We start from the raw sequence: 27,571 nt of genomic DNA, 5'->3' as shown, positions 1-27,571 counted from the left end.
AGAGCAAAGTTTAGGGGCTATAATAGGTCCCTTTGTAGAAGGTGTACATAGGGCCCAAGAACACCAGCATTCTGCGCAATATACAGCTTGCAGGCACTGGCTGTGAATAATAATTGAAACAACACTATTCCCTCTCTCAGGCAGAGTTATGTAAATTTGCTAAAATGATAGATTTTCTGATCAGAGCTATTTTGTGAGTGGAAAACACTCTTACACCAAGGGCTTGCAAGCTGTACGTTTCAGTTCAGTGTGGAGAACACAGCACAAGGCAGAGAGCACAGAAGTGCTGGCACTGCTACAGGCACAGGGGCACTGAGGCCTCCCCTTCTGATTTTGATTCAAATTCCCCATTTTTTGAAGTTTCGTCGTATTTGTGAAACAATTTACACTTCAGTAGAGGAGGAAGCACGTACGAGACTGAAGAGAACGTAAGTGAAAAAAAGACTTGAAGAGGAATGTCTGGAAAGACTAAAAACATGTGCTGCCTGACCAAATGGAGTATTTTAACCCTTATATCCCAATTAGCAACTGCAGTGAACACAGAACAACTTGCGGAAACTTAATGGAGATGAGTGACACGTAATAAAATAGGCACACGCATTAGGGGTAACACTCGGAAGACGACATCCATACAATAGTTTGTCCGAAGAGCTCATGTCGGAGAGACCATTCAGATGTGTCACAGTAATTTTTCACAAACCCTTTTTTAACCCTTTATTTATCGAAACGATTTACCGTTCTCGCCATTTTTGCGAGCAGACATCTCACACCTCCCGCCACACTCGGGGCTGGCGGTGCTCAACGCACACGCGCAGCACATCGCGCCCCACGACCGCAACGCACATGCGCACGGAGCGCCCCGCGGTACGAACGCACACAAGCGACACGCGGGGCACCCCGCCCCACACCTCGGTTCCACCGCACACACTCGGCTCCAACGCGCACGGCGCGGCACACCGCACACACTCGGCTCTAACGCGCACACACCGCACACGCTCGGCTCCAACGCGCACACACCGCACACGCTCGGCTCTAACGCGCACACACCGCACACGCTCGGCTCCAACGCGCACACACCGCACACACTCGGCTCCAACGCGCACACGCGGCGCCCCGCACACCCCGGGGCTTTAACGCGCACGCGCGCGAGGCACCGCACCCCACCCCGCCCCGCGGTTCTAACGCACACGCGCGGCCGTGGCACCGCCCCGCGGCCCCCGCGCACAGGCGCAGTCCGCCCCGCCGCCTCCCCGTACGGCGCGGCCGCGTCCCGCGGTTTCTCGCGGCCCGTCCGTCCCCTCTGACCCGGCGCCGCCGCTGCTCCATCCGGGCCCTCGGCGCTACACGGGGAAGATGGCGGCGCTGCTCCCGGCCGAGTGGATAAAGAACTGGGAGAAAGGCGGCAAGAGCGAGTTGTGAGTGTGGGGCCTCGCCGCGGGGAGGGATGGGGCGCTGCGGCCTGCGGGAGGGAGGCGGGGGACGGCGGAGAGGACGTCGGTCGGGGCTGCGTCCTTGCTGCTGGGTGTAGGGTCGAAACCGTGGTCGGGAGGAGGGCCTGGGCCACCCAACCGTCGGCGGGTGCTGCCGCCCTCCGCCGACAGTCGGCCCCCGTAGCGGGGCCCAGCTTTCCCGGCTCCCCGAGCGCCCCCTTCCAGCCTCTGGGCCACATTTGTTGGGGGTCGGTCTCATCTTCAGCCGGCCCCCGGCGTAATACGGACCTTGAAGCGTTCCTGTGTTGGTGACTCTACGGTACTGACCTTCCTGGCAAAGGCCTCAGCCCCTGTTCCCACCTTTTTACCGATTCCGAGGGGACTGGCCCCGTATTCTTTGACCTAGGCAAAATATGATCAGGTAGTCATGCTTGTTCTATCCTACAAAGTAACCTTTGTGCGCGGAGGGGTCCGGTTGCAGCCTCCCAAATTAATCCAGGTGTGCCAGGAGCTTTCTATCCTGGGCCTGTTTCTGTTTTAAGCCATCTTAATGTGGCAGGTTCACTAAATGCTGTGTTTCAGGAATACAGCTCTTCAGGGGGTAATTCGCCAGTTTGGCCATTTCACGTTACTCTGTTAGTTTGGACAGGGGTGTCCTCTGCATTAACTATATGTTTTTTATGCACTCTTACTTTAATTCTTCCATACGCTTCTGTTTTTTGTTGTAAGTAAAAAATCCTGCACTTTTAAATATGGGTGTTAAAGGGATCACTTAGAGAAACACTTTTGATAAGCGCTCATTTTAGTATTTTCTTCTGTTCATGTTTTTTGAAAGGTTGTGCAGCTTAGCAATGAATATTCCTTGTGCATGAAGGAAAAGGCACTGGGTTGGAGATTAGAGAATGTAGAGAATCCCTGCACAAAACACTGTTGTCTCCAGAGCCTCCATTTTGTAGTGAAGGGGGCCCCCTTTATAGCCATGTAATTTTTGGTTTGAATTATGCTAGAACCATTATCATGTTAGTATGCAAGTTGAACATGTTGAGAGATTGTGTGGAGTTTGCACGAGGACAGACATTTCATAGCTGATCATATAATGGCAACTGCACTGTTCACACTGAATTCTCAGCACTCTGAGCTTTGTAAGAGGCAAGTTACCTCAGCTTTTGACCATGATAAAACCTTTTATGGTTCTTTTCTCCCCTCAGAGCAGAACTTCTGCTGAGTTCTGATGGGAAGAAGGTGTTCATCTGCTGTGGGACCAATAAAACAAAATGATTAGCTAAATTCCTGTATTTGTGGTACTTGGACTTCATCTGGAATACTGCTTAAATGCTGTTCCAGGCACGACTTAAGGAGCAGTTTGCAGATGAGGCCATATGTTTTAAAAGAAGTGTAATTGTGTCTGGATAACAGTTGTCTGGTTTTGCAGTGGTAGCTTTATAAATCCGAGGAATATGCATGAACTTATTTTATAGAATTTAGAGTATATACCTGTAGGGAATACTTAGAGAACTTTTTAGGAAGCCGACTTTATTGGGAGAGTCTTCAGTGCGTAACTTTGTGTTTCTTTTTCCAAAACTTCCTATCTCCTGATTCACTAGAGGAAAACAGAGCTAGGATGCTATCATTTCAGAATGAAACACATGAAATGTTGTTAAAGTAAAAAGGGAATAAAATGCAATGACACTACTTATTTTTATTGAATTATTTATCTAATGCCAGTATGCCCAAGAATAAAAATTAGTTCTAGGCTTAAGTTCACTCTTGGGCTTTGTGGTTCAAAGTTAAGACAGCGCATTATAATGATGTTAGAAAAGTGGGAAGGGGAAGGATACTGTGGACGAACAGAATGGACATTACTAACAAATAGAAGATTTACAAAAATTTCTAAGGTTTTTGTAGGCTTTTTAAGGGGATAAAACCCCTTCATAATTAGTAGAAAAGACTAGTTCTTATGGAAAAAAATACTTACTTGCTGGAGCATTAAATGGCTTACATGATCTGACCAGATCAGTTGAGATACTACTTTGGCAGTTAGTAGTTATCTAAATGAAAGCACATTTCTGTGTTTTGGGGGAATATGAAACTATATTGAGAGAAGTAGATAGTTTGTTTTAATTTGGCATTTCAACTTCTACTGGGATTAATAATGGATGCTTAAGATAATTACTCTATTTTTTTTTTAATGGTGTGATATTTTTGATCATGTGATCAACTTGTCATGATTTAACAGTACTATCCAGAAGTCAGAAGGTAAGGATTTTGTGTGTCTTAGAGTGTCATAATGTTAATTAGTAATGCAGCAGTGACCATTTGCTTCCAAGACATTGTTCAGAGACATTGTTCAAAACTGTACACACTTTGAATTTAATTAATCAAGCTACTGGTGTGTAATAGTATCTAATACAAATACGTAAATGTAGTAGTTTCAAGTGTGTGTACCTGCCAAAACTACATTGGTCAGGATGTAGTCATCTTACCTGTCACTTTTTGTTCAGATCATTCTCTAAGTACAGTTTACTAAATTATGTTCATTTATTTGCTACTGCCAGATACTGGTATACAGATGAAGTCTGAGGGTGACTACTTATGCTGCTCAGTCCGGACTCCCTGTAGACCAATTTGTGTGTACTGTCCTTGTAGGAAAATTGTTGTGTTTTCCACAAAAAGTTGCTGGTCTATGACTGCAGCCCACATGGACATTTATAACGCAGATAGGAACTGGTACCTTACCTTGTTTTGTGAGAGATTCAACACATCGAGGAGCATTTAGCATGGATGGAGGGCTTTAATAAAGTACTTGCCTGGCAGTTTATGCAATATGTTAAGCCTCAAGGTAAACTGAAGAAGCTTAACATTCTGTGAATGTGAAATTTTTGAGACTGGATCTTTCAGGCACTTCCAGCTTCTTTGTTACTCCAACTCAACACTGTAACATTGCTCATGTAAGTGAAGAGCTGAGAATCAGGAAAAGAGTTTAGTTGTAGTTGTGCCACCCTGACTGCAAAATGCAATTGATTGTACTTTATCTCAACTAAAGAACTACCTACATCAGTTGAATTATGCATATACTTAAATACTAGCAGGCACATGCACTTTGTGATAATTACTGCTTTAATCCACGTGTGGGAGTGAAATGGAGGTTATAGGACGTGCTGTATGAGTTGGGAGGCCTCAGTTCCGGTGCTGCCTCTGCCATGCAAACTTGTTCACACTGCTTCAGAATTTGTGTTTTAAGCAAATCTATCCCATCATAGTCCAAAATAAATTTAATTTTGAAACCGTGATTTTCAAAAGTGATTCTGTGGGTTTTTTTAAAAAGATTTTTGCTTTCTAGGTTATCCTATTTTTTAATTGTATCCTACATGCATTACACAGTTTTACTTTCAGATTAAGAGATGTAGGTTTTAGTAGAGCAGGGAAGTTCTCCATCCTAAGCTGGCAGCAATGAGCTACCAGGTCAGAGTAATAAGTGTCAAATGAACACTTACCAGACTGTACCAGCATTGATATTTCTTTTCTTGTGAAGGTTCAACTGTTTTAATTTTATGCACTCAGCTGAGACTAGATGAGCTAATGTCTCAGCTTGTTGTTACTGGAAAGGAGGGCTTCTGCCTTGTCTTCAGTCACCAGGGTGCCTCTATGGCCTCCTGGTAAGTGCTTCAACTTGCAGATGTGGCTGAAGACTTGGGTTTTGACCAGTTTTCTGCCAGGTTTGTCAGTTGTACTGATGTAACTGATGAGAGGGCTAAAACTGTGTACTGAGAAGGGAGGAAGTGTTGGTGAATGTGTTCCGTTTCTGCAGCAACAAACCATTAAATCAGTGCAGCTGTGCTACCTGGCAGCACCTACAGGAAAGGTGGTCTTCCTTTGAGAGAGTGCCTCTAGAAAAGAATAGAAGCATAAAAAGAAATATTTTTGCCTTCTTTTGTTTTTCTCCAATTTAAAAATTCAGGGGGTTCTAATTGCAAATATTAAGCATGTTGTTTTGCAGATTCATCTTAGAGTTTCTTACTATATTGATCAAACAGATTTGTGTCTTAAAGTAATGTGAAGTTGTTAATACTATTTTGATACTGCTGGAAAGGGAATGGGAAGAGGTTGAAACTCTGGTTTCAAGATGTACTTAAATGAACTCATCAGTCCAAGCAGACAGGGTTGTTGCTCTTGTAACCTTGTTGAGGATATTATCTTAGGACATAGGAGTCAAAGCATGTAGCTCAGATAGTTTTTTTTGGAATCTGATGTTTCACTTTACTGTTATTTGTATACAGAACTTAGAAACGACTGCTTATAGGGTACCTTCTCTGAAGGAGTAATTAAAATTTCAGAAAATTGATTTTTATTGAATTTATACACTCTTTTGGGAGAGCCCGGGGAAAAATATATTCTTTAAAAAAATATTTACTTACCATTCATGAAAAATAAAATATTCCCCTGTTTTGCTGTCTCTATTCTGGTTATTTCCAGAATAACGAGAATATTGCATTCTCTTATAGCGTTTGGGACATCTCAGCCACACCTTTGCTTTTTGCTGAGCTTTTATGTTTCTATTGATAATGTTATGTGTGAAACTCTGTAGTTTCCAGTTGTCTTCAAAGGGTGTGTATACCTTATATTTGCTAATTATAATACTTTGATGGCTAGAACAGCTGTTTAGTCCTGCTAGAGAAGTGATAATCTATATAGGATGCAAATAGAATGAGTAATGGATTGCTACAGAACTATTTTTTACTGTTTATTTTTTGTGATAAGCCTCTAATAATTGTACATATCTGCCTTATTTGAACCAGCTTAAAATGGCTCCCACAGCAAACTGTAGTCTTGCCATCTTATGTAGGAATGAGGCATAGCTCTGATACCTTCCTCACTTTCTGCACATGAAAGATACTTTGAAAAATATGTGAACTTTTGGTTGAAAATGTGCAAATGTGACAAAAGTTCTTGAAATATTCCCTGGTGTCTGTTATAATAAAGGTAAATAACTACCCTTTTAAAAATACTGTCACTTTTAAATATGAAACTGCTTTTGAAACCTCACACTGGGGTGACAGTAGTGGTAGAGAAGAGGGAAGATCCTTATGTCTTGGAAGTATGTCCATTTCTGAGCTGTCAGTGTAGTGAGGAAGCCTGCTCTTTAAGCATTTATTTTATAACACAGAAAACTATTACTTTATGCCATGTAACAGTCTGCACAGTAGTTAGAGTGCTTTTTGCATATGGCTGTTTGGTTGAGGGAGCCCTGGGAGCAAGCAGTGACAATGCAACATGACAGGTTTTTGCTTCCTAGAGTGGATTCTTTTAGGGACTAGAATAAAGAAAAATTCTGTCTTACTCTTGGTAAAACATTGCATGAGGAAATAATGCAAATAGTTTAATGGTAAAAGTTTTTTACAGACAAGAGTTTGAAAACTACCATAGTCATAGTAATTCTGTGAGAAGCATTTCCTTATTGGATAATGACAGTAGGTTATTGCTAGTACTTCCATGCTTTCACGTTGCCTCATGTTCTTACTTTTCTCAAGGAGGTGTAATGTTAGGAAGAATATTTATATGTGTATAAGATCTATTGGGAGTCTTGTGTTTCTTTGCTGTTTAAGTTCTCTGAATTAGGGTTTACTTTGGAAAAATTAAAATGTAGTCATTCATTTAAACTGCCCAAATCTAAAGCTGTTTTAGCCAGAGCATCAACCAAAAAAAGAACCCCAAAACATTTGTGTGTGTATGCCAATATCTAATGGGGTTTTTTTAAATATTTGTTTTATTTTAGTGTGCAGCTGTGTCGTGCTCTCAGTGAAAACAAAAACCATGATGTGGGTTTCAGAGGTAAGTTGTGTGGTTGTTGGTTGATTTTAGTTAAATTAAAAAAAAGCCTGGAAACAGTTGATTATGGTACCTTTGCATGTATGTGTGTCATTCATGTATGGTGGTCATCATTCATGTGTGGTGACCATTAGTGCCTGCTGAGGGTGAATTCTACAAATACAAACATCCACTACAAGGATTGCTTTCGGACATCCAGAGATTTCTTTGCAGTGAGTTGTGGCAGCATTGCCCAATATTTGTTCTGTGCTGTAGAAAATGAATTCCACGTTGCAAACTCGGCATACAACTAGATGTTAAAATAGAAGTTAAATATATGAACCCTAATGTGTGCAAATGTGAAATTATCTATTTAAAAAACAAATTGTTTTAATTCACCCACAGTGGTTTGTAGTCACCATGTTATTGAGTACTTGGTTTAAGGCATTAAGATCTGTATAACTTGTTAGTGAATATGGTTTATTGAGCAAACCATGTGGTAAAAGTGCACGGTGAAAGCATGGGAGTTTGTTATTTTTCATAGAGTAAAAACACAACATTTTTTGTGTCTTACTTAAGAACCTTATGTGTTTTTCACAGCTGGTTTTTCAGCCACCATGTTTAACACTGCAAGCTTTTTCTCAAGTGGAATACCTCTGTTTAGTGCTGCAGCTTATTACAAGCATTTGTAAGGTTACATTCTTGAGTTATAGGAGACTTTCCTTAAAAAATGAAATAAAAAATAATCCTAATCAAGCATTTTTTCTCCAATTAAATTTTACTTTCTTCTAGCTAAATGGTTTTTGAGAGCATATCTGATGAGACATGACTAGGAAAGTACTGGAATGTTTTCTATGTATGTATAATATGATATTTGTGTGAATTACAAGGTAAAGGTTTCTTTGTTAAGCCAACTGTGAACACTCAGGTTACTGTATGCAGTATGGTAATTTTTCTTCCCATTTTACTGTTATTCCATGAACTCTCTAGAGAAGGTGAATTGTCGCTCACTTTATGCTTGTATGAAATCTTAGATATTGATGATTGATTTTAATCTATCAGTGATAACAAAGTAATCCCCTTTATTGGTAAGGGAAACATATCCCCTTTACTTGTCCATTGTCTGAAGTCGACAGCAAGTAAACATTGCTTTAGCAGTTAGATAAAGGATTATCTAATATGTTCCTTAATCATCTCCTGTCTTTCAACAGATATCCAGCAGGCTTTGTACGAGCTTGCTTACCACGTTGTCAGAGGAAACTTAAAGCATGATCAAGCTTCTAATGTTCTTGGTGATGTCATAGTAAGTATATATTTGTAATAATTGCATACTTACTAAAATCTTTCTTATAAAAGTCCATATGAAATCTAAGCAGGAGAATATTCAAGAGATTTTTCTTTTGCATGTCTAAAAAGTCATTCTTGTCAAGTTCTTTTTCTTCATTTGTGTGTACTTGGTATATATGTAGACTGGCAGCGTTTCATTTTTTCCCTCTATTTTTCATGGTGAGGAAGAGATGTGTTCATTTCAGCATAAATTAAAAATTAAGCCATTTTTTAAGGGCACGTGAAGACTGAAGTTTTTAATAAATGCTAGAAACAAATGTCACTTGCTCATGCAGCACATCTGTGATGCCACCTACTGGTTTTTATAACAATGTGGCAGTGTGTGTGCCATTTTACGGTTGGGATGTCCAAGTTCTGTGATGGCCTTTGAAATAATGCGTTAGACTTATTTTTTGTTTGAGAAAGGTTTTTCTTAAAATGCTTTGAATAAGTAGAGAAAATAGGGAGAAGAGTAATTTCCTCTTCCAAGCTCACCAAATATCGCTGTTTCTTAAAAAAGCAAACTAGGAAAAATACATTAAAAATCTTCTAGAAATGATTTCTTATTTTTGGTAAGTTGCTGTATGGAACATTAAGGAAAAATGTGTTGCAATAATCTAGTTTAACTGTTTCAGGTTTTTTGAACTTGAGCATTGGTGTTGACGGAAGGCAAGGCTGTAGGGCACCTTGCTATTGGGGTGGTGTGTGAAATGTTGCACCTATGGTTGCTGTAAGAAATAGTAATCTGTTTGGTGCCTGAGGAACTGCAGGTCACTCTCTGGGCTGCTGCTCCTCACACAGGGTGTTCCCTTGGGCTAAAGAGTTGGAGGGAATAACCAGGGGGTTTTGTCCCTGGTCACGAGTTACACTTAAATTGCATTTCAAGGTTATGGGGTTTCATGACATATCAATAATTAGTACAGCACTTATATTAGATATTAGTCAATAATTAAGCATATTCATTATTAATATGAATTATGAATAATAGAAATAATATGTATTATTAATTAATTGGAACTTTATGATGAAGTGTTGTTTTATACAATGCAAAAATTTTCTAAGCATGCATATTGGAATTTCTGTATTCGTTAAATGGGATCTTTTTGTTTCTTAGGAATTCCGAGAAGACATGCCTTCTATCCTTGCTGATGTATTCTGCATATTAGGTAAGTTGGGTTCCCTTCCTTTCAGCATTGCAATAGATTTGGAGAAATTAATGTTTTGTGTATCTGCTTCTTGAAGAAATTTCATTAAATCTGTAAAGCATGACTTCTCCTTACAAAGCATGTGTTGACTCTTCCTCAGTGTATCTGTACCTCACTTGTTAATGTCTTTTCATTCTGCTTTGTTCTGTTATAGTTTCCAGAAGTTTGCCTATTAAAGGCAGTGGAAGTTGATCTGCCAAGAATAGTTAAAGGAGCTAGCTTGTAAGAATGTTGGATGTTAGCTAATGGAATCAGTGACTTAGTGATGTTATCATTCTTAAATATTTTAAATAAAAGTTGACTTACTGGTAGGTAGATCCTTTCTCCTCAGAATGTGTTCTATAAATATTTTTGTCTGTACAGTCACTGTTAGTGAAATGGAGCTTATGCTAATTGTCCAGAAATCTAAAGGCGAGTGGCATCAAGTCACTCTCTGCCAGCTGAGCAGATGTGCGCGTCTTTTTCTGGTGATAACTTCTGGATTTTTATGTTGTAATGTTGATCTAAAGCTGTTCTCTCATGTTTTTCCTGCTTTAACTGCTTGCAGTTTTTGTCTTGCTCCAAGTCTGTGTTTTTCAACAAATTTCAGAAAGTTCTTTTGCTGATCTGGTCACCACAGATCCTGTGTGTTCTTGTGTGGAAGGAGTGAGGCATGTGCTGTGCTGTGGTTGCCTGTGAAGAGAGGCACCTCATTAAGTTTGCACGTGCAGCTTTGGTTTTATACATCTGAATGATAAATTTTCACTTTGTTTTTTTCATACTGTTTAATTCTGTGTCCTTGTATCATCATTTTGTAATAACTAGTTTTCGTAATGCAGTATTACACTGATGTCCTTTTCTTTTTTAATCTGCATTAGAACACTTGAATTAGCTGCTTCTTGCACTACTTAAATAACTGAAACTAGTGTATCTGTCTTCCTTTTTCTGTTTATTTTTCTTTTCCCCCTTTCCTTTAAATTAGTGTGTAGCCAAATGCCATCCTTTCGCTAATAGCAGAGAATAGTATGGCTAAGGAGCTAGGTTTCAAACTTTGGGACGAAGGACATTTGACAATTTCTTGCTTGTTTTCTCTAACCCGTTTTTACTCTAATCAGTATTTGCTGCTCTCAGGATTTTTTTCTCCAATTCCTTATGTGTTTCAATATATGAGAATTTTGGGTTTTCCACTCATCCACATTCCCTGGACAAATTTTTTACTGTAGCTTGTTCTTTGGCTGAGAGTCTTGGTTGCTAAGGTCCAGGCTGATCTGGCTGGTCTGTTGCCTCCACTTCTACCCTGCTGCATCACTGGTTTTCAGTCTCTTTAGGGTCTTCTTTCTCATATTTTTGTTGCTGATGTTTTCTCTATGGGTCTGATTTTAATGTGGATATGTGTGGTGGGTTTTTTGTTTGTTTGTTTATTGTAATATCTGCCTTGCATTCTTTTATGGAGTTTTCTACTCCTTTTGCAGCTGCTCACTTCCTGTAATGATGTGCTTTTTTAAAACTGCTTTAGAAGTTTTGCTTCCCTGGCCAGTGTTCCATAGCCTGTCTTCTCATAGGAGCGAATTGCTTTCAGTAGTTGACAATACAGAAGAAATTAATGGTAATACAGAACCATAGCTGGTAAAAGACTGCAGACAGACAGTAAATGGTAGTTCTCTGACACCACAGGGAAAGAGATTAGAACATTACCTTAAGGCCAGGATCATGCAGTTCTCTTCAGCAGTTCATATTTCTGGTTTTGTGCTTATTATTGATCTTTGATGCTTGCCATAAGTATTATTGCAACAAAGAGAAGGGCAAGAAAAATTACTGCAGCATTCCTCTGGTTTCTGTTTTACCTTTTCATGAGACTTGTGGATGTGTGAGAATTGTTGTCAAAATATTACACAAACCACATGGGGAATGAGTGGGTGGGAAGTGGCAAGAAGCTACTATGTTATCAATAAGTTGCTTTGCTTTGTGTTATCATTAGCAATTATCAGAATAGTTACTAAAAGAAGAAACTCTCAAATTATCAAGTAATGTTCTTTTCCCCATCTTCTTTTGTAGATATTGAAACAAGTTGTTTAGAAGAAAAAAATAAGAGGGATCATTTTACACAACTAGTATTGGCCTGTTTGGTAAGTTGCACCTAGGAAGTCTTTTGACAAAATTGCATGTCAAAACATGACAAGAAAAATAAGAGTGTTGAAGCTTGATTTTTCTTTTTTTTCCTCTGGAAAAGACTATAAGAGTGTTTTCCAAATGCCCAAATAATTAAAAAATTCATCTCCAAAGTGTTGTGATAGAAGAATATAGTACAGCTCTCCTTTGAGATCTTTAAAGAGTTTTGAGGTAACTTAAAATTTTCTGCCTGCAAGTTCAACTGAAACTTTGCCTCTGAAGCATGCTTTGAGGTGCACTTCTTTATGCAACCTCCTCTTGTCTTTAGAAGTAGCATTCACAAATGCATGGAATAAGCTTGATTTGTAGGAAAGTTCTGAATATGAAAACAAGACTTCTTTCTCAGAATATGAGAATATGCTTTGTAAATACGCAGTTCTTGGTAGTAATGTCCCTGGGTGCTATGCAATGTATGCTTGGTAACCAGCAATTAGCCTAAGGCTTGTTTCTTCAAGGTGCTCTTGTATATAAAATTTACCACTGTAAAATTCTAGTTTCAGTTAATAGTGTCTCAGTTTTGTCTGCTTCTGTGTTTGAAGCAAAATGTAAACTTTTTCCTGTTGTAGTCAGAATGCACATGTAACATAAAGTAATTGTGTGGTTTCTAGGTCTTTGTAATTGACAAATTTGGTGTATGTTTTTGGTGTTTTTTAGTATCTTGTATCTGACACTGTCCTAAAGGAGCGTTTAGATCCAGAGACGCTGGAGTCACTGGGACTTATCAAGCAGTCTCAACAGTTCAATCAAAAATCTGTTAAAATAAAGACAAAACTATTGTAAGTTTTGGGGCAAGGGTTGTTTGGGGAGTGGGTGGGGAGGGACAATGATGATTAGTCTGGTAACAATGTTTTCTACCAAGTGCAGTGTTTCTTTGAAGATACTCAGTTTTCTTTGGGAGATATGTTTTGTTGCACTTTAACTTGCCATTGACAAAAGAATTTTGTTAGCCTTTAGTTTTCAGACTGTTGAGAAGTATGCAATCTTTCCCATGTTAGATATGGCTATTGCTACAGGGATTCCATATATGCAGATTAATTAGTATTTATTTGTGACATGTGAATTTACAAAGTATAAGAAAATTAATTATTGCTCTTGCATCAGTTAAGAATAGGTTTTGTTTTCATAACTAGGCAAATATCGTTATTTTAGTTTGGGCAACATAGGTTATCCTTTTTTGGTGTATGTTTGGTTTCTGTCTCTGCATCCAGTGTTTCAGTCTCAAAGAACATCACTTGAAACAAGAATAGGTTAAGGACGGACTGCCACAGAGCAGTTCTCCAGAGTAGTGTGTAGAACAAGCTTTCCTGTTAAGTGTAAGTCTAATCTTTTTAATGGTCTACATTTGAAATGAAAGAAGAGCTGGATTTGTTTGGAGAGTGCTTGCTACCCTGCAGGTATTCATTTACTGCATTTAATAGTTTTTGCAATAGCTCAGGTAAGTGACAAGTTGTTAAAAATATGTTCAAAATTAGCATTTTTTAGTATAGCAAATTGCTAAGAGCATAAATAAGCTTCACTGGATGCATGTTACACAACAGTATTTAATTTCTGTTCATTTGCAGTTATAAGCAACAGAAGTTTAATTTGCTAAGAGAGGAGAATGAAGGTTATGCAAAGCTCATTGCGGAACTGGGTCAAGACTTATCTGGAAATATCACTAGTGATTTAATCCTTGAAAATATCAAATCTTTAATAGGTAAGGAATTTATTGAAAGAATATGGGCATTGGTTTTCCTATATGACCTTACGACTACAGAGAGTAGATCACCTTGGATAGAATTATAGGGTCTTGAAATTCCTGTTTCTGTGGAAAAATTAATTTTGGGAATGTTGTGTAGGCATACTTAACCCTAGATACTGAATTTATGGTGTAGCCTCAGATATGCATGCTGTGATTTTTGACATCTTTTGAAGATGTGCTTGTCGTCTCAGCAGGCAGACTGGAGCATAACAAAGTAATGCTTTTTGCTACTGAATGTATCAGTTCAATGAGTGAGCATTCTTTTGTTCTTGAAGATGTTGAATGAGTGATTCCTTGTGAAGACCAATGAGAAGTAGTAAATGTTCTTCTTTTATCTAGTTCTTTTAGTGATTTTTCCATGTTTTTAAGTTGAGTCATGATGAGAATCTCACAAAGTGCAAAATGTTAAAAATAGGAAATATCTGTAATTACCCTTGTTTTACACTTTCTTTTTGAATAATGAGTTCTGTACAATATATTGATGTTTGCACCAGTGCCTGTCTCATATGGTGCCAGTGCAGTAATGGGCAAAAGGCTATACTGCCATTTTATACAAAAAATAATTTTTCATTTATCAAAGTGTTTTGCCTGAGTGTCAAATGCGTGTAACAATAATACTTACTTTGGGAGGGATGAAGAGAATAGGATGGTTTTGCTAGTTATTACAGTGAAAAAATACTCTCAATTTGAGGAATTTTGTGATAAAACATTTTTATTTCTGGAATTTTAGGAATTGCAAATAGACTTCCTACAATGTGTCAATTCTTTTAAATTGCAGTAGGTTCTAGTGTTAACGGAAATGGCTTTTGGGAAGGAAAGACTGATGCAGTTATATATCTGCATAGTGAATGTGCCTGGATAAAACATGTCATGGCACAATGAAGAAAATATCTAGGTGTGGATTTTTTGAATAAAAGTAGTATTTCTGCTTCAAGTATGTCTCCTGGAATTCTGGTGGAAAAGTTTATATAGTAAAATACAGGTATGATTTCAGCATTAACTGACCTGATCTGTATCTTTGCTCCTGCTCCCCTTCAAATAAAAAAACTGTTCTCTCTTCTGCTGGCAATAATGCTGAATTGACAGGGCAGTACCAACAGGAGGATCAGGGTCTAGCTCAAACCGGAACAGTTTTTGGGGTGTAAAATAATTACTAGCTGGCTGATTTGTGTGACTGAATGAATATATGTGGCAGCACAAGGGAAGAAGCAGCAGCCCTTGCCTTTTGCTGGCCCTGTGGTGCTGGGGAGGTCAGGTTATTAATTATTAAATGTTCCCTTTTAGGTGTTAATTTCTACTTTTGCTGTAATCTGGGTTGGAAGTCCTTTTTAGTATTTTTGCCTAGTTCAGTATTCAACAAGTCAAAATGATTGGTGCTGTATTTATCCAGATTATTTTGCTATTGATAAATCAGGCTCAAGTTTAACTGAAAAGAATAAATTTTTAAAGTTAATGCATTTGTGTTCTAGAAACAGAATGAAGATGAAAATTAGCAATGTTAAACTTTTCTGCTCTATCCTTCTCCACTAGGATGTTTCAATCTTGATCCTAACAGAGTTTTGGATATTATCCTAGAAGTCTATGAGTGCAGGCCTGAGTATGATGATTTCTTCGTACCACTGATAGAGTCTTACATGTACATGTGTGAACCTCAAACTCTATGCCATATCCTTGGGTTCAAATTCAAATTTTATCAGGTAATGTATTTCTGTTCTTAATTTTTGGGTTTCATGGTTGGTGGTTGAACTGCAGTTGGTAATAAGATTTTCTGCAGGTTTTTGTTGGTTTGGTTTTTGGTTTTGTTTTTGGGGTTTTTTGTCCATATAAATTAATTTTTAAGTTGTAAAATTCTGGTATTAAAAGCAATAATTTCATTATTTGAGTGGGAGTCTCTTACTGTATTTTGCAGGAGAATGCTTAATGTTCTCTTAAAAGAGCTGAAAATAATCTTGGTACCTTCTACTTGACCTTGTAGAGTCATGTAAGGACTGGCATGAACAAAGAGACTGTACATTATAAACAAGACTTATCCCCAGCAGTGAGGAACATGTTTGCAGGAGAGTCATGGTTGATATTAGATATTATACTCAAGGGGGGTTTTTAAAATATATAGCTAGGAATTGCATACAAGCGCCGTAGGGTGTGAAGACAGTTTAAAGTTTTTGTTTCTGAAAATACTGAATGTGTATTGCAGTTAAATCTAGTGACTTGGGAGTAATAGCAGTTAAATAACATGATAACAAGGAGAACTGTGGGTTAATATATTTAATTTGAACAGGAATTGAGTGGTTCCTGTTCCGTAACCTTCTGCTGTGGTCTGATTGCTTTTTTCTTAAATTTCCAATGTTGTCCATTTTAGGATCCAAGTGGTGAGACCCCTTCCTCCTTATACAGAGTTGCTGCTGTCCTTTTGCAACATAATCTCATAGATTTGGAAGATCTTTATGTTCATGTAAGTGACAGTACTACTCTGCTAGATGCCAAAGCTAAGGACATTTGAAAAAAAGAAAATCAGATGCTTTACCCTATTTCTAAATTTTCAGATTCATGATATTCTGTGTAATACCTGTAGGTGTACAATATTTAATGATTTAAAATTTTCAGTGCTTTCTTTATGCCATGTATTCAGATAAGCACACATTGAAATATGAATGCTGATAAACTTTATTTGAATTATCTGTGTAACGTCCTCCAGATTGTTTATCTTCTGGCGGAGTAGGAAGTTGGAGGTAAATACCCAAGTAACCTTCCTTAAGAGCTAGACCTTTTGAGTTTTGCTTTACAAGCTCAGTTTTGGAGAAAAGTGGTAGGACAATTAGCTCCAAACATTCTTTTAGTTTAATAGTAGGGTTATTTTTTTAAAATGCTTGCATGTTCCTGAGTAGGCCTCTCATTCTCTACAAGAATTCTGACCATTTGTTAGGCTGAAGGAAGGATGTGGACTTACATGTTCAGATACAGTCAGAGACTTATTCTCTGCAGTCTGACAGTCTTATCAACCAACCAACATTCCAGTTTGATGAATGGTTAATAGAATGTTGTAGTTATCAGATTAATTTTACATTATACAAGAATTTTTAATTTCAGAATATCCATGGGTAGGCTTAAGAAATTTTAAGACTCAGCTCTTCCACTGAAATCAAGGAAAGAGTTCTAGTTATATCTGTGGAAGGTTTGGAAGCTAGTCCTGCCATTAATTCGTGTGGCATTTCATAGCCTTAGTGACAATCTCATCAATATTGACTCGTCAGTAACTGTCTCTGGCTTCATAGAAGTATTTTGGCTGAAAATGTGCTGGGTGGAGCAAGAGTAGGAGTGCATGTGTCAGATAATTGGTGTGGACTGAGGAATGTGTGATGATAATGCTTGTTTTTTAAAGAAAGTTTGTAAGCTTACGAAACATCCTGACACTTGGGGTTACAGTTGCCTGTGCAATCTCAGCTCAGGCTTGTGCTGGTATGGGTGTGTTTTCTGTCAGTCTCACGGCTCGAGGGTCCCTGCAGTCATTTGCACTCTTCACCTGCGTGATGGTGATTCTCAGTCTCATTCCAGAATCTCTCTGCCAGTCTCTGTCTTTTGCATATTTGGAATGGTATATATTTTTTTAAATCTCTTTTCAGTTCAGGCTTAATTTAACTTGCTATGAAAATTTCTGTAAAATAATTAGCGTGTAGGTGTTGAGTCTGAAGGGGTGTTCGTAGTGTGGCTCCCATACAAGAGCACTGCCAGGATTATCGCTCATATTAAGAATGTTCTCCCCACCTCTGCCCTCCCTGCCCTTCCAAGCCTGTAAAAACTGTTCTCAATTAGTGTGTGTGTATACACACAGCCACATAGAATGTATGGCATCTTGGAGATGCAATTTACCCATTGAAATTCCACTCTAGGTGCTTCTTGGTGAAGTTTAGTAGGTTTCCTGTGTTTTCAAAAAATGCAGATCCTTAAAACTTTTACCTTTCCAAGTGGGATTTGTTCTTCCCCAAATTTCTGTGAAATGGAGGAATTCTTTCCTCCTTCTATAATCAGTTTGGGCAAAGAAAAACCAATAAAAATTTTATCTTATTAAAAACAGTAGAAGAAAAGATGACTGTATCAAAGAGGTCATGACTGCAGTAAGTTTTGATTACTTACTTGCAGGGAAAGTGTGATCTTGGTTTCAGGAGCTAAACTGAAGTTTGTCAGAAAAAAACCCTTAATTTCTGAGTGTAGCTTTATATTCCTCACCCTGATTATTCTCAAGTACAAGACTATGCTGAGGTTTTTTCATACTAGGTACTTTTATCTTTTATCTAAGATGGTTTTTAAAGAACAGATGTTACATGTGTTTAATCCACATTGCTCATAAATAAAAAATTTGCTAAGCTTTAAATGGTACTTCTTTAAAATAAAGGTGCAATCAAAATGTGTGGCTAAGTAGATTAGCTGTTTTTCCATGGTGATTAAATTTTTCTTCCTGTTAGATGAGCAATATTTTGAATATTCATTTGGATTAAGGGCACTGAGTTGTGTTAATGTTACCATGGAGTATGTGTGTAATTGTCACCATAAAGCTAAAGGTGAATGGTAAATGAGAGGGCAAGGGGGCTCAGACAATGAATGATTGTGAAGAAGTAGAGTGATATTATTTCTCATGAGTCCTTGATTTCAGAGTAGTCTGTTATTAGTGTAATTCCCTGTTGGGGATGGTGGTAGCAAGGAAAAGGAACTGATTCCCTGAAAGACTGTCTGATTAGTAACAAGAAAGGACAAAGTTCTTCTCCAGGCTCTGGTGATCCACAGTAGCAGTTGGTCACTTCAATTTTCAGATATAATGTTCTGTTTTTTCAGCTTCTACCAGGGGATAATACCATCATTGAGGAGCACAAGCGAGAGATAGTGGAAGCTAAACAAATTGTCAGAAAACTTACAATGGTCGTCTTATCATCTGAAAAGACTGAGGAAAAGGAGAAAGAAAAGGAAAAAGAGGAGGAGAAAACTGAAAAGGTGTGACTGAGTAGCTTTCTTTTCAGTAAAATTATTTCAATTACATTAAACAAAACAATTGTTATAAAAACATGCTTGTATTTATTTGAAAAACAGTTATGTACTTTTTGCATGGCTTATATTTGTCTTCCAACCGCACTTCTGTTATATTGAATGTGCAAAAATGCATGGTTTGGCATTTGTTCTGGATTTCTGTACATAAAATATTCTTGGTTCAATGGCTAGTTGATTTCTTCCCTCCCTTTTTGTTGTATTGGCACCACTAAGTGTGTCCAGCATTCATACACTTCACAACATTTAACAACTGCACTGCTAGGGTTCATGATAGTATAATCCTAGCTGATTTCATAAAAATAAAGACATGAGTAAGAGTTTATTCCTTATTTCTCTCAAGAATTGGGACATAAAGAATTGCCAGACTTAGGAATGTTATAATTATCCTGCATTATAGAAAAAGCTTATAATTGAAGATTTTTAGTTGTAACTGTTCACTGTGCTCCCTTTAAACCTGTATCTCCATATGTGTAAATTTATACTCTTCATTTAAGTTCCTACTATATCATATTCATGTTGGCCTAGGTCTAATTTGATTTAGTGTGTCCAAGCTTTACTTTAGAAACTATTTAATCTCTTAGGGGCCATTCTGTTGTCAGCTTCATCTGAGTGCTTAAGTACTTCTTAAATGGCTTATTTAAAACAAAAAAGAAAGAACAAGAAATGCTTGATATTTGCTTTTTTAAGTGGCATGCTGGAGTGGGGGGGAGGGACCCATCAGTCTTGATAGTTTCTGTTCTTGATTTTCTGTATCCTCTTGGGTTCCTTATCAATCTGGTTTGTCTACCTATTTCTACTTCTTCTACTCCACCTTGCTTCTGTTAATCTCTGACCTTCCTTCCTCTTTTCATTTTTCTTCCTTGGCTTGAAAAAATCTAATTCCATTTTCTTCCCTCAGGCATCTGATACAGTCACTGCCTTCTGGCTCTCAACTGCAGCCACAGCTGCTGCGTAAACCAATTTTCACTCACTTGAAATTTCTGATCCCCCTCCCTTTTGTTTTGGTCCACCTTCTCTGCAGTCAGATGGGGCTGCCCAGAATTTTTTGAAGTGTGCTTGTCACCCTGTTCTGATAGAAAAATAAACTCTTGATGGGACTTGGGGAGTGTATGCATTTCAAATAATGTCAGAGGAACTTAAGACAGTTTTTATGGCTAAGATTTAGAATTAAGAACTTGGGAATTTTAAGCTCTAGCAGAAACTGCAGCATTTTTCTGAAGGATTAAAATGACAAAGTCTGAGCCTGTGTGATGGGAAGATTATGAACTGTACTTAACAAAAACCAATTTCTGTGCCTGCACACACTGTTGTGCAATAAGTGCTGTTTCTTGAAAAGCTGGTTTCTGTGTTAAAAGTGTTTTTGTATGTGCTTAGCTGTGCACTTCGTAGCAGTTAGGGGAGTAACTGCATGTGAAAGCTGTTGACAGTCTAGGTACATTGTATCCAGCTTGTCATGTTAATGTACTACTTTTGATACAGTATCATGGAATAAATGCCTGTATAAGGAAAACAGTGTTTAACAATTACTGACTGACCTGACTTTTCTTCTAAATCCTCAAAGTGCTTATTTTGTGTGGTTAAAATTCATTATTATCTCAGGACTCCAATAAGAATAATTTAGTCTTGACAAATGTGCTACCTACTTTTTCCCTTTAAGATGCATTTGCCATAACTGTGTGATAGGAGATCTGGACAGGTCAGAGTGTGGGCAGCAAGAATGGGTCTGACAGCAGTTCCAGACTGACCCCTCTGTGCCAGGCGTGTCTTGGCTTTTGGAGAGCTCATGTCAGAACTTGATTACCCAAAAGTCAAACAGTGTGTGAGCTCCATAAGTTCAGCATGAATAGAGACCTTATAATTTTGTTTTGCTCTGAAGCTTTTCTCTGCATGTTACCATGTGCTGTGCTATTTTCTATTTTCAAAACTATCAGAAAAATACTTGCCAGTGTTAAAGTTTTAAAAGGAAAAAAAAAAAACCACTAAAAAAGCCATGCAAACTGTAGAACCACAGGAGCATCTGTTTTGTAATTAATGATTGTTCTTGTCAGTCAGCCTTCTCTGCTTGTGTGGTTTAAATAAAATTATATTTTCCTTTAAAATAATAAACACATTTTGTCCTAGATTTATAGTCTTCCTTCCCTGGGTGTCATCTTAGCCTTGTAGTTACTTACAGCTAGTGTTCCTTACTGTTAGTCACTTAAGAATAGACTTTTACCTTGGAGGCCAGGGAAAACCAATTTATAACAATAAAATATATCAGTACTGTGCCCCTGAAAAAGTGCTTCAGTGCATGATCTTAATTTTAGAGTCCAATTTCCTCTTAAGCTGTATTGCGAAGGGAAACTTTGTGTAGACTTGCACTTAAGTCTAGAGTCTCCTAGAATAGATGCTAATGTGAAACATGGTACAGGCAGACTAAGAGAAAGAGTTTGAATGTGGCTTAGCTTTTATTTTATTCTAATCTGCTTTTGCAAGAGAAGTTTGTGCTTTTAGACCCAGAAAAACACGCAGCATATACGATTCTTAAGTGCTTGCATTCTTCTTAAAATGTCCTGTAAGGAAATAAGCTGCAATAGATTGTGACAGTTTGAAAAGTATGTGATCAGACGTAAATCAGACAACTTAATAAATTTCTGTTCTATTTTTAACTTTTTCTTTGGTCCAGATGTTAAATTCTATGTGGACTGGTTTATAATTTCTTTTGAAGTTTGCTTTTTGTCTGAATGTCTAGCTAAGTTTTATTTTGCATATGTTTTTATTACACAGTTAAAATACAAGGCTTTTTCTCTAGCTGTGGATTGCTGCTTAAGGAGAAGTATTAAGGAGGCTTTATGGACATATTTTTTCTTTATTATCTTGCAGCCTCCTGATAATCAGAAACTTGGCTTATTGGAAGCCTTATTAAAAATTGGTGATTGGCACCATTCACAAAGTATTATGGATCAGATGCCTCCGTTCTACGCTACTTCGCACAAGCCGATTGCGATCGCGCTTTGCCAGCTTGTCCACGTGACAGTTGAGCCTCTGTACCGCAGGTAAAGTAACAGCCACAATTCTGCTGCTACACAGGGGAAAAACAATTTCTTTACAGTGTGAATTCACTAATAAGCTTAATTATAGATACATTTCTAAAATTTGCACTTCTATTTCATGTGAAATGCTGCACATTTTATTTTTCAGAGTTGGTGTACCTAAAGGAGCTAAAGGGTCACCAATTTCCTCTTTGCCAAACAAGAGAGCACCAAAACAAGCAGAGAGCTTTGAGGAATTGAGAAAGGAAGTGTTCAACATGCTTTGTTACCTTGGTCCTCATCTGTCCCATGATCCCATTTTATTTGCAAAAGTAGTACGTCTTGGAAAAGCATTTATGAAAGAGGTTGGTATGAGACAACAGCTGGTCAAAACATGAAAAATACCAATTATTCTGATGTCAAAAAATGTTTGTCTTGCTAATTGTGTGATACTCAAATGCTGAAACAAAATTTTGACTAAGGACAAACTTGGAGATTCTTATTTTAACTTTTGATAAATTTTATCATCTAGAGACATCTTTATGAACAACTTTAGGCACTTTAGGTTTATAACTGAGGATATTTAGTGATATCTAATTTCTCATTATGGTATTCATATTTTAAAATATTGCCTCTGTGTGTATAATTAAAAACCCAGCAGACATGTGGTACTGACTGCCTGGAACCTTGTACATTTTTACTTCAACAATGTAGTCAATGAAGATTGATAACCTAATACATGTGGAGTGCAAATAATTTCAGCTTTCTGTTCTAGCTGTTAGGTTTCTTGGGAAGCAGGGGATGTTGCATCCTTTTACTCCGTGTTTTTTTTTCTCCCCCCTGTTCTGCCTGGTTAAAATGCTGCTGCTATTGATCTTGTGTCAGTGACAAATCTTTAGATGCTGCTAAGGATGAGTTCGATGTGGAAGCCACTTCAAGTTGCCAACTTCAGAAATAAACTAATCTCTTGAGATGGGTTACTGTCTTTTGGCCATATCTTTACTGTGTGTCTATTGAAGGATTGGCAGTATGACCTGTTTTAAAAGGCTCCAAATTGAATTTATATTCTGAACTCCCTTAAAATGTGCCCAGTAGTTCAGATTGAGGCTAATGATTTCTTTTGCTACTTTTCTGGCAATTTGCTATTTAACTAGCAGTTTCTGGTTTATTCTCAAGTCAACAATAGGGGGGTTTAATTTTTTTTTTTTAAACAGCTCAGAGAAACTTTGGAATAAATATTTTTTGAATTACTATTATTATCAATGAATGACCAGTCCACTTCCCCAAAACTTAAAAGTCATGGGTTTTATTACCCAGCATTTTATTTTAACTTAGGACCGAAAATTGGAGAGGTTGATTGATCTAAATGGTACTGGAGGGGAAGTTTTCAGTTTTATAACTTTTTTTTTTCTTAAAAGTATTTTTATTTCAACTGCAACTAATAAATATTGGAATGCTCATAATTCATATACTGCCTGAGGGGAGGCTTTCATGTACAGCTGTATCTGATGATGCAGAGCTAAGAACATAGGTAATTCTTTGGATTGAAGATATTTTTGTTCAACAAATTGTCAGGAGAATTTATTCTTGTTAGGTTCCAAGATGCAGTGATAGGGTGAGAGACCTACAGTAACTTTGGGTGTCATGTAGTCTTTATAATAAAATCATGGAAACTTTCCCTACTTCCATATCTCTGTATAATTTCTTGGCAGTTTCTCATCCAGACTGGTAAGATTTCCTGATGATAAATACTCTAACTTTACAGCATGGTCATTTCTTGTTGGTCAGTGAGAAGACTGATATCACTTCAGTGATAGCTATGTTGCACTGACAGTGTGGTTAATTTGGAAGTTATAATTTTAAGGGACTAATGCGTTTTATTGCTGTCAGCAGACTATTAGGACTACTTAGTAATTCAAATATTGAAGGTTGGTGAGAAAGCCCTTGTTTCTGTGGATATGTACAGTGGAATGGAGGTTACTTGGTTATAGGAATCTCTTGTGCAGGTTTACTGTAAATATACTTTTATATAAGTTTAATGTGTTTCTGGCAAGAATGAGCAACATTTTAGCTATTTGCTCTAGGTTGGAACTGTGAAGAAATTCGTCAGTGACAGAGTGGTTAAGGTAACATAGGGAAAGTTATTTTTAATGCCTTGTTGCCATCAGCATGTTCTAGTTGTGAAACTACATTTAACACACAGTAGAAATACTTATAATTGAAGGTAATTTGACTCTTAAGTTTACCCATACAGTAGTTTAAAAGTTAGACTACTAACACTGCATTGCAGCTTTCATGCTAAAGTGTACCTTTAAAATAATTGTGCACTTACTGGTGTGATAGCTTAATATGCTTTTCATGGTGAGTGGAGCAAGCAGAGAGAAAAAGAAATTTAATAAGGAAGACTAAAAGCTTAAGAGGGTGTTACTGAGAGAGAAAGATGGGGCAATAATCTATGGCTGTTGGAAACTGCATTGGAAGTCCTGAGATTTTTTTAGGTAGAAGGTGAATGCTTAGGCATTTTTTTTTTCTCTCCAGTAAGAAAATTCAATATTTCGTATGTAGTACCAAGTTCCCTTGTAGCTTTAGTTATTACTTCTTTTTGGACAAAATTGTACAAAGCCCCTCCAAATGTAAGGAATGCATTTCATCCATGCATTTGAATTTCTGTTTAAAAATACTTTAATGCTGACAGATGTGGCAAATTAAACATTTAAGAAATGCTTGGCCCTTCAGGTTTATTCTTTTGCTGAGATAGCCCTGTTCTGAAACTGTAACTGTTACATTAACTGTGCTACAATTAACATGGTTGTCTTTGTTATAGTTTCAGTCTGATGGAAGCAAACAGGAAGATAAAGAGAAAATGGTGAGTTTATTTTGAAGAAGGTGTTTTTATGCAAGATTTTAATTGTGAGCAAATGTGCATTTTACTTCTTATTTGCTTGGAATCAGCTGGATATCCTCCAGCTATTAATTCTATAAATACACTTCATGGTGGGGAAAAGCATAGAGAAAAGACAAATTAGAAGTAGGGGAGGTGTTTATTAGTACAGTGTTTTGGGGTTTTTTTAATTGCTTAATTTATTTACTTTGAAATTTTCTAATTTATTATCAAGATTGTTCAGAATGAAATCCAAGTGTCCAGTTGAATTCTAACACAAAAAACAAGTAGGTTTTTTTTTTAACTCAACAAGTGAGTTTTCAGTATGAAGTTTCTGCAGTTTTCATTGTTACTTGTTCCTCTTTCTCACTTACCCTGATTTCCTGAATCATTGCAGAGAAAATCTCTTCTGGGTTTTGCATTTTGTTTCGGTTTTCTTTTCATTGCTGCTGTAGTTACTCTAAAATAGCTCAGTGGGAAAGAGAAATGTTTAAGAAAGGGCAAGGATAGCATACTGAAAACATGGAAATTGGTACTGTGTCTTGGGAACATGCATAATGCTTTCAGGTTTTTATCTGACATTTTGAAAATGGAAGTAAAAACGAGGAATACCTTAATAATTGAAAGCAATTGCCAAAATCTGTTTTTTCCTGTGTTGCACTTCATGCAAGTCCACAAAATACCAATTTTTTAATGGTATGTTTGATTCGAAAATGAATGCAACCTTCTGAAGATTTCAGCAGCTTTGTTCTAGTATCTTATATAGGCAGGTAAAATATTGGCAGTATATATAGTCCATAAATTATTTACTAAATGATTATGATGGGAGATACTTCTAGGTCCTATTTAAATTTTTGCTTTGTTCCGGAGGTCTTAATCTTTTGGTGTACTTGGTTTTTTATCAATCTAATAAAATGTTCCATTCGTGCATCTGCACATTGCAAGTATAACATTGCTTCTGAGGCACTTCCTGATGGTTACCTTGGGGTTTTGTCTTTATCTCAGGAGACACTGTTCAGCTGTTTGTTGAGTATTACTGATCAAGTCTTGCTTCCATCTCTTTCCTTGATGGACTGCAATGCATGCATGTCTGAGGAATTATGGGGAATGTTCAAAACCTTTCCATACCAGTACCGGTGAGTAGAATGATTTGTTTCCATCCTTTGGAATGGGCTGTTGAATTGTCAGTACTGAACTTCCTTTTCCTGTATAACTTTGCCAGGTACCGTCTCTATGGGCAATGGAAGAATGAAACATACAATAGTCACCCACTTCTTGTGAAAGTTAAAGCTCAAACCATAGACCGAGCCAAATACATCATGAAGTAAGTAGTCTATTCCCATAAATAATTATGAACTGTATTGCACTGTATTGCATATCACCAGCTGAAGAAAACAAGCTTGACAAATACATTCCCTGTCTAATGACTTAGTAATTTCCCCAGTAGTTCTTGTTCATGAAGTATTTAATGTATTGTGGTTAAAACCCATCGAATAAGGATAAAGACAAATTTGTCAGCAACAAGGGTATCTAATCTCTGAAAAATGTCCCATTAAATGATTTACAACCTTTTGCATGGGTAAGGTGTTCAATAAATTGCTTTGCTTATGGAAATGTCCGAGGGCCACATATTTTCTCTAGGTGTGCAGACTCTCGTCCAAAGAGTCTCAAGAATCTTGTTGTGTTTTCTGTAGGTTTGAATGTATGGCAGTAAGTTGAACAGAATTATTTATTCTCATCCTCAAGTGGGCTCACAGCAATTTCAGATTTACCTCACATTTGATGTCACTGTCAGGGAATTAGGTTCTCCATTTGCCAAAAGCAAATGTGGTGTGGTGTTACAATGTGGATAATCAGAACCTTTCCATACAGGCAAGACAGTAATTGTTTCTGGATAAAAAACTTTGGACTCAGAGCTATGAAAGCCAGGAACAATTGTTTTGATTCCCTTCTGACTTGCTGCATACACCATAAACCTTTCCCCCCCCTTCCCCTGTACGATGGATTTCAGTTGTGCAGGTGAACCACAGTGCTGTCAGTTGTTGAGGATTGCTGTGTGTATAATTTACTGTCAACTTCAGGTTTCAGGTTGAGCTCAAATCTCCAGTAGGAAATGGTGTGGAACTGTAATGCAAAGAAAGAAATACTGTTTCTCAATGAACAGAATGTAACAAAAAATGACGGATCTGTGGCTAAATTAAATTTTCAGGAGCAACTAGCAGCATCACATGGTAGTTTGGTGTATGTGGTACAGGTTTCGCTGACAACTTCTGAAAGCAAAGTGTTTGAAGTTGAAGCTAGAATATGGTCCATAGTAACACAGGGACAACTGGATTGACTGTAGTGTCTGCATCTTGGAGGATTTCTCAGTTTCCAGTTCTCAATGGAGTAGTATTTCTATGCTGAGGTTTCTTGAAAACACGTCTGCTAGTGAGAAGTTAGTTTCTGAGACTAACAAACATGTTCTTCACTGAAACTAACATGTTGTTTTAATATTCTTCTAGCTTGTCTATTGTAATAAAACATGTTCTCTTTTGCAGGCGTTTAACTAAGGAAAATGTGAAACCCTCTGGAAGACAAATTGGGAAGCTCAGCCACAGCAATCCTACAATTTTATTTGATTATGTATGTAGTTACATGTATTTGAATGCTATTTCATCCTAACAACAGATAATTGAAGTTCAGGAAGGGACCTGCAGTTCTAATTTAATGATTTTTTTACTTTTGATGCAGATTTTAAAGTATAGTAATTTTTTAGTTGATCACATAGTGAGATACTAAATATGACTTAATAATACTTAGATATTAAATATGGAAACATTTCTTGATAACCAACTCTAGAAAGAAGAAAATTTAATTTGAGATGGCAGAGGTGGGTCTCAGGTACAGAGATAGCTAATCAGGTTACACAGAATGTGAATTCAGGTTAAGTTGCTCTGACAGTTGTCTATGAGTGGGCTGGAGATGTATCAGGGTCATTTAGAAGA

The 27,571-nt window shown here is 37.5% G+C and overlaps 1 protein-coding gene across 3 annotated transcripts in view; it reads left to right on the top strand.

Moving 5' to 3' along the window:
- Positions 1-1,220: 1,220 nt before the first annotated feature.
- THOC2 (THO complex 2) overlaps positions 1,221-27,571 on the top strand; it is a 50,574-nt gene continuing 24,223 nt past the window's right edge. For all 3 annotated transcript variants that reach the window (XM_032123552.1, XM_032123550.1, XM_032123551.1), the window contains exons 1-16: positions 1,221-1,415; positions 7,204-7,259; positions 8,447-8,538; positions 9,676-9,727; positions 11,801-11,871; positions 12,569-12,690; positions 13,477-13,610; positions 15,186-15,352; positions 16,015-16,107; positions 18,483-18,638; positions 21,555-21,727; positions 21,873-22,068; positions 24,528-24,569; positions 25,590-25,720; positions 25,807-25,908; positions 27,125-27,209. In XM_032123552.1, the coding sequence (XP_031979443.1) occupies positions 1,354-1,415; positions 7,204-7,259; positions 8,447-8,538; positions 9,676-9,727; positions 11,801-11,871; positions 12,569-12,690; positions 13,477-13,610; positions 15,186-15,352; positions 16,015-16,107; positions 18,483-18,638; positions 21,555-21,727; positions 21,873-22,068; positions 24,528-24,569; positions 25,590-25,720; positions 25,807-25,908; positions 27,125-27,209 (1,734 nt within the window). In that variant the 5' untranslated portion in view covers positions 1,221-1,353. The remainder of the gene's footprint in view (positions 1,416-7,203; positions 7,260-8,446; positions 8,539-9,675; positions 9,728-11,800; positions 11,872-12,568; positions 12,691-13,476; positions 13,611-15,185; positions 15,353-16,014; positions 16,108-18,482; positions 18,639-21,554; positions 21,728-21,872; positions 22,069-24,527; positions 24,570-25,589; positions 25,721-25,806; positions 25,909-27,124; positions 27,210-27,571) is intronic.

Source organism: Corvus moneduloides, chromosome 14 (assembly GCF_009650955.1).
Source record: "Corvus moneduloides isolate bCorMon1 chromosome 14, bCorMon1.pri, whole genome shotgun sequence".
Taxonomy (NCBI): domain Eukaryota; kingdom Metazoa; phylum Chordata; class Aves; order Passeriformes; family Corvidae; genus Corvus; species Corvus moneduloides.
Note: the sequence above shows the minus strand (reverse complement) of the source record. Positions and strands in the feature narration are given on the sequence as shown.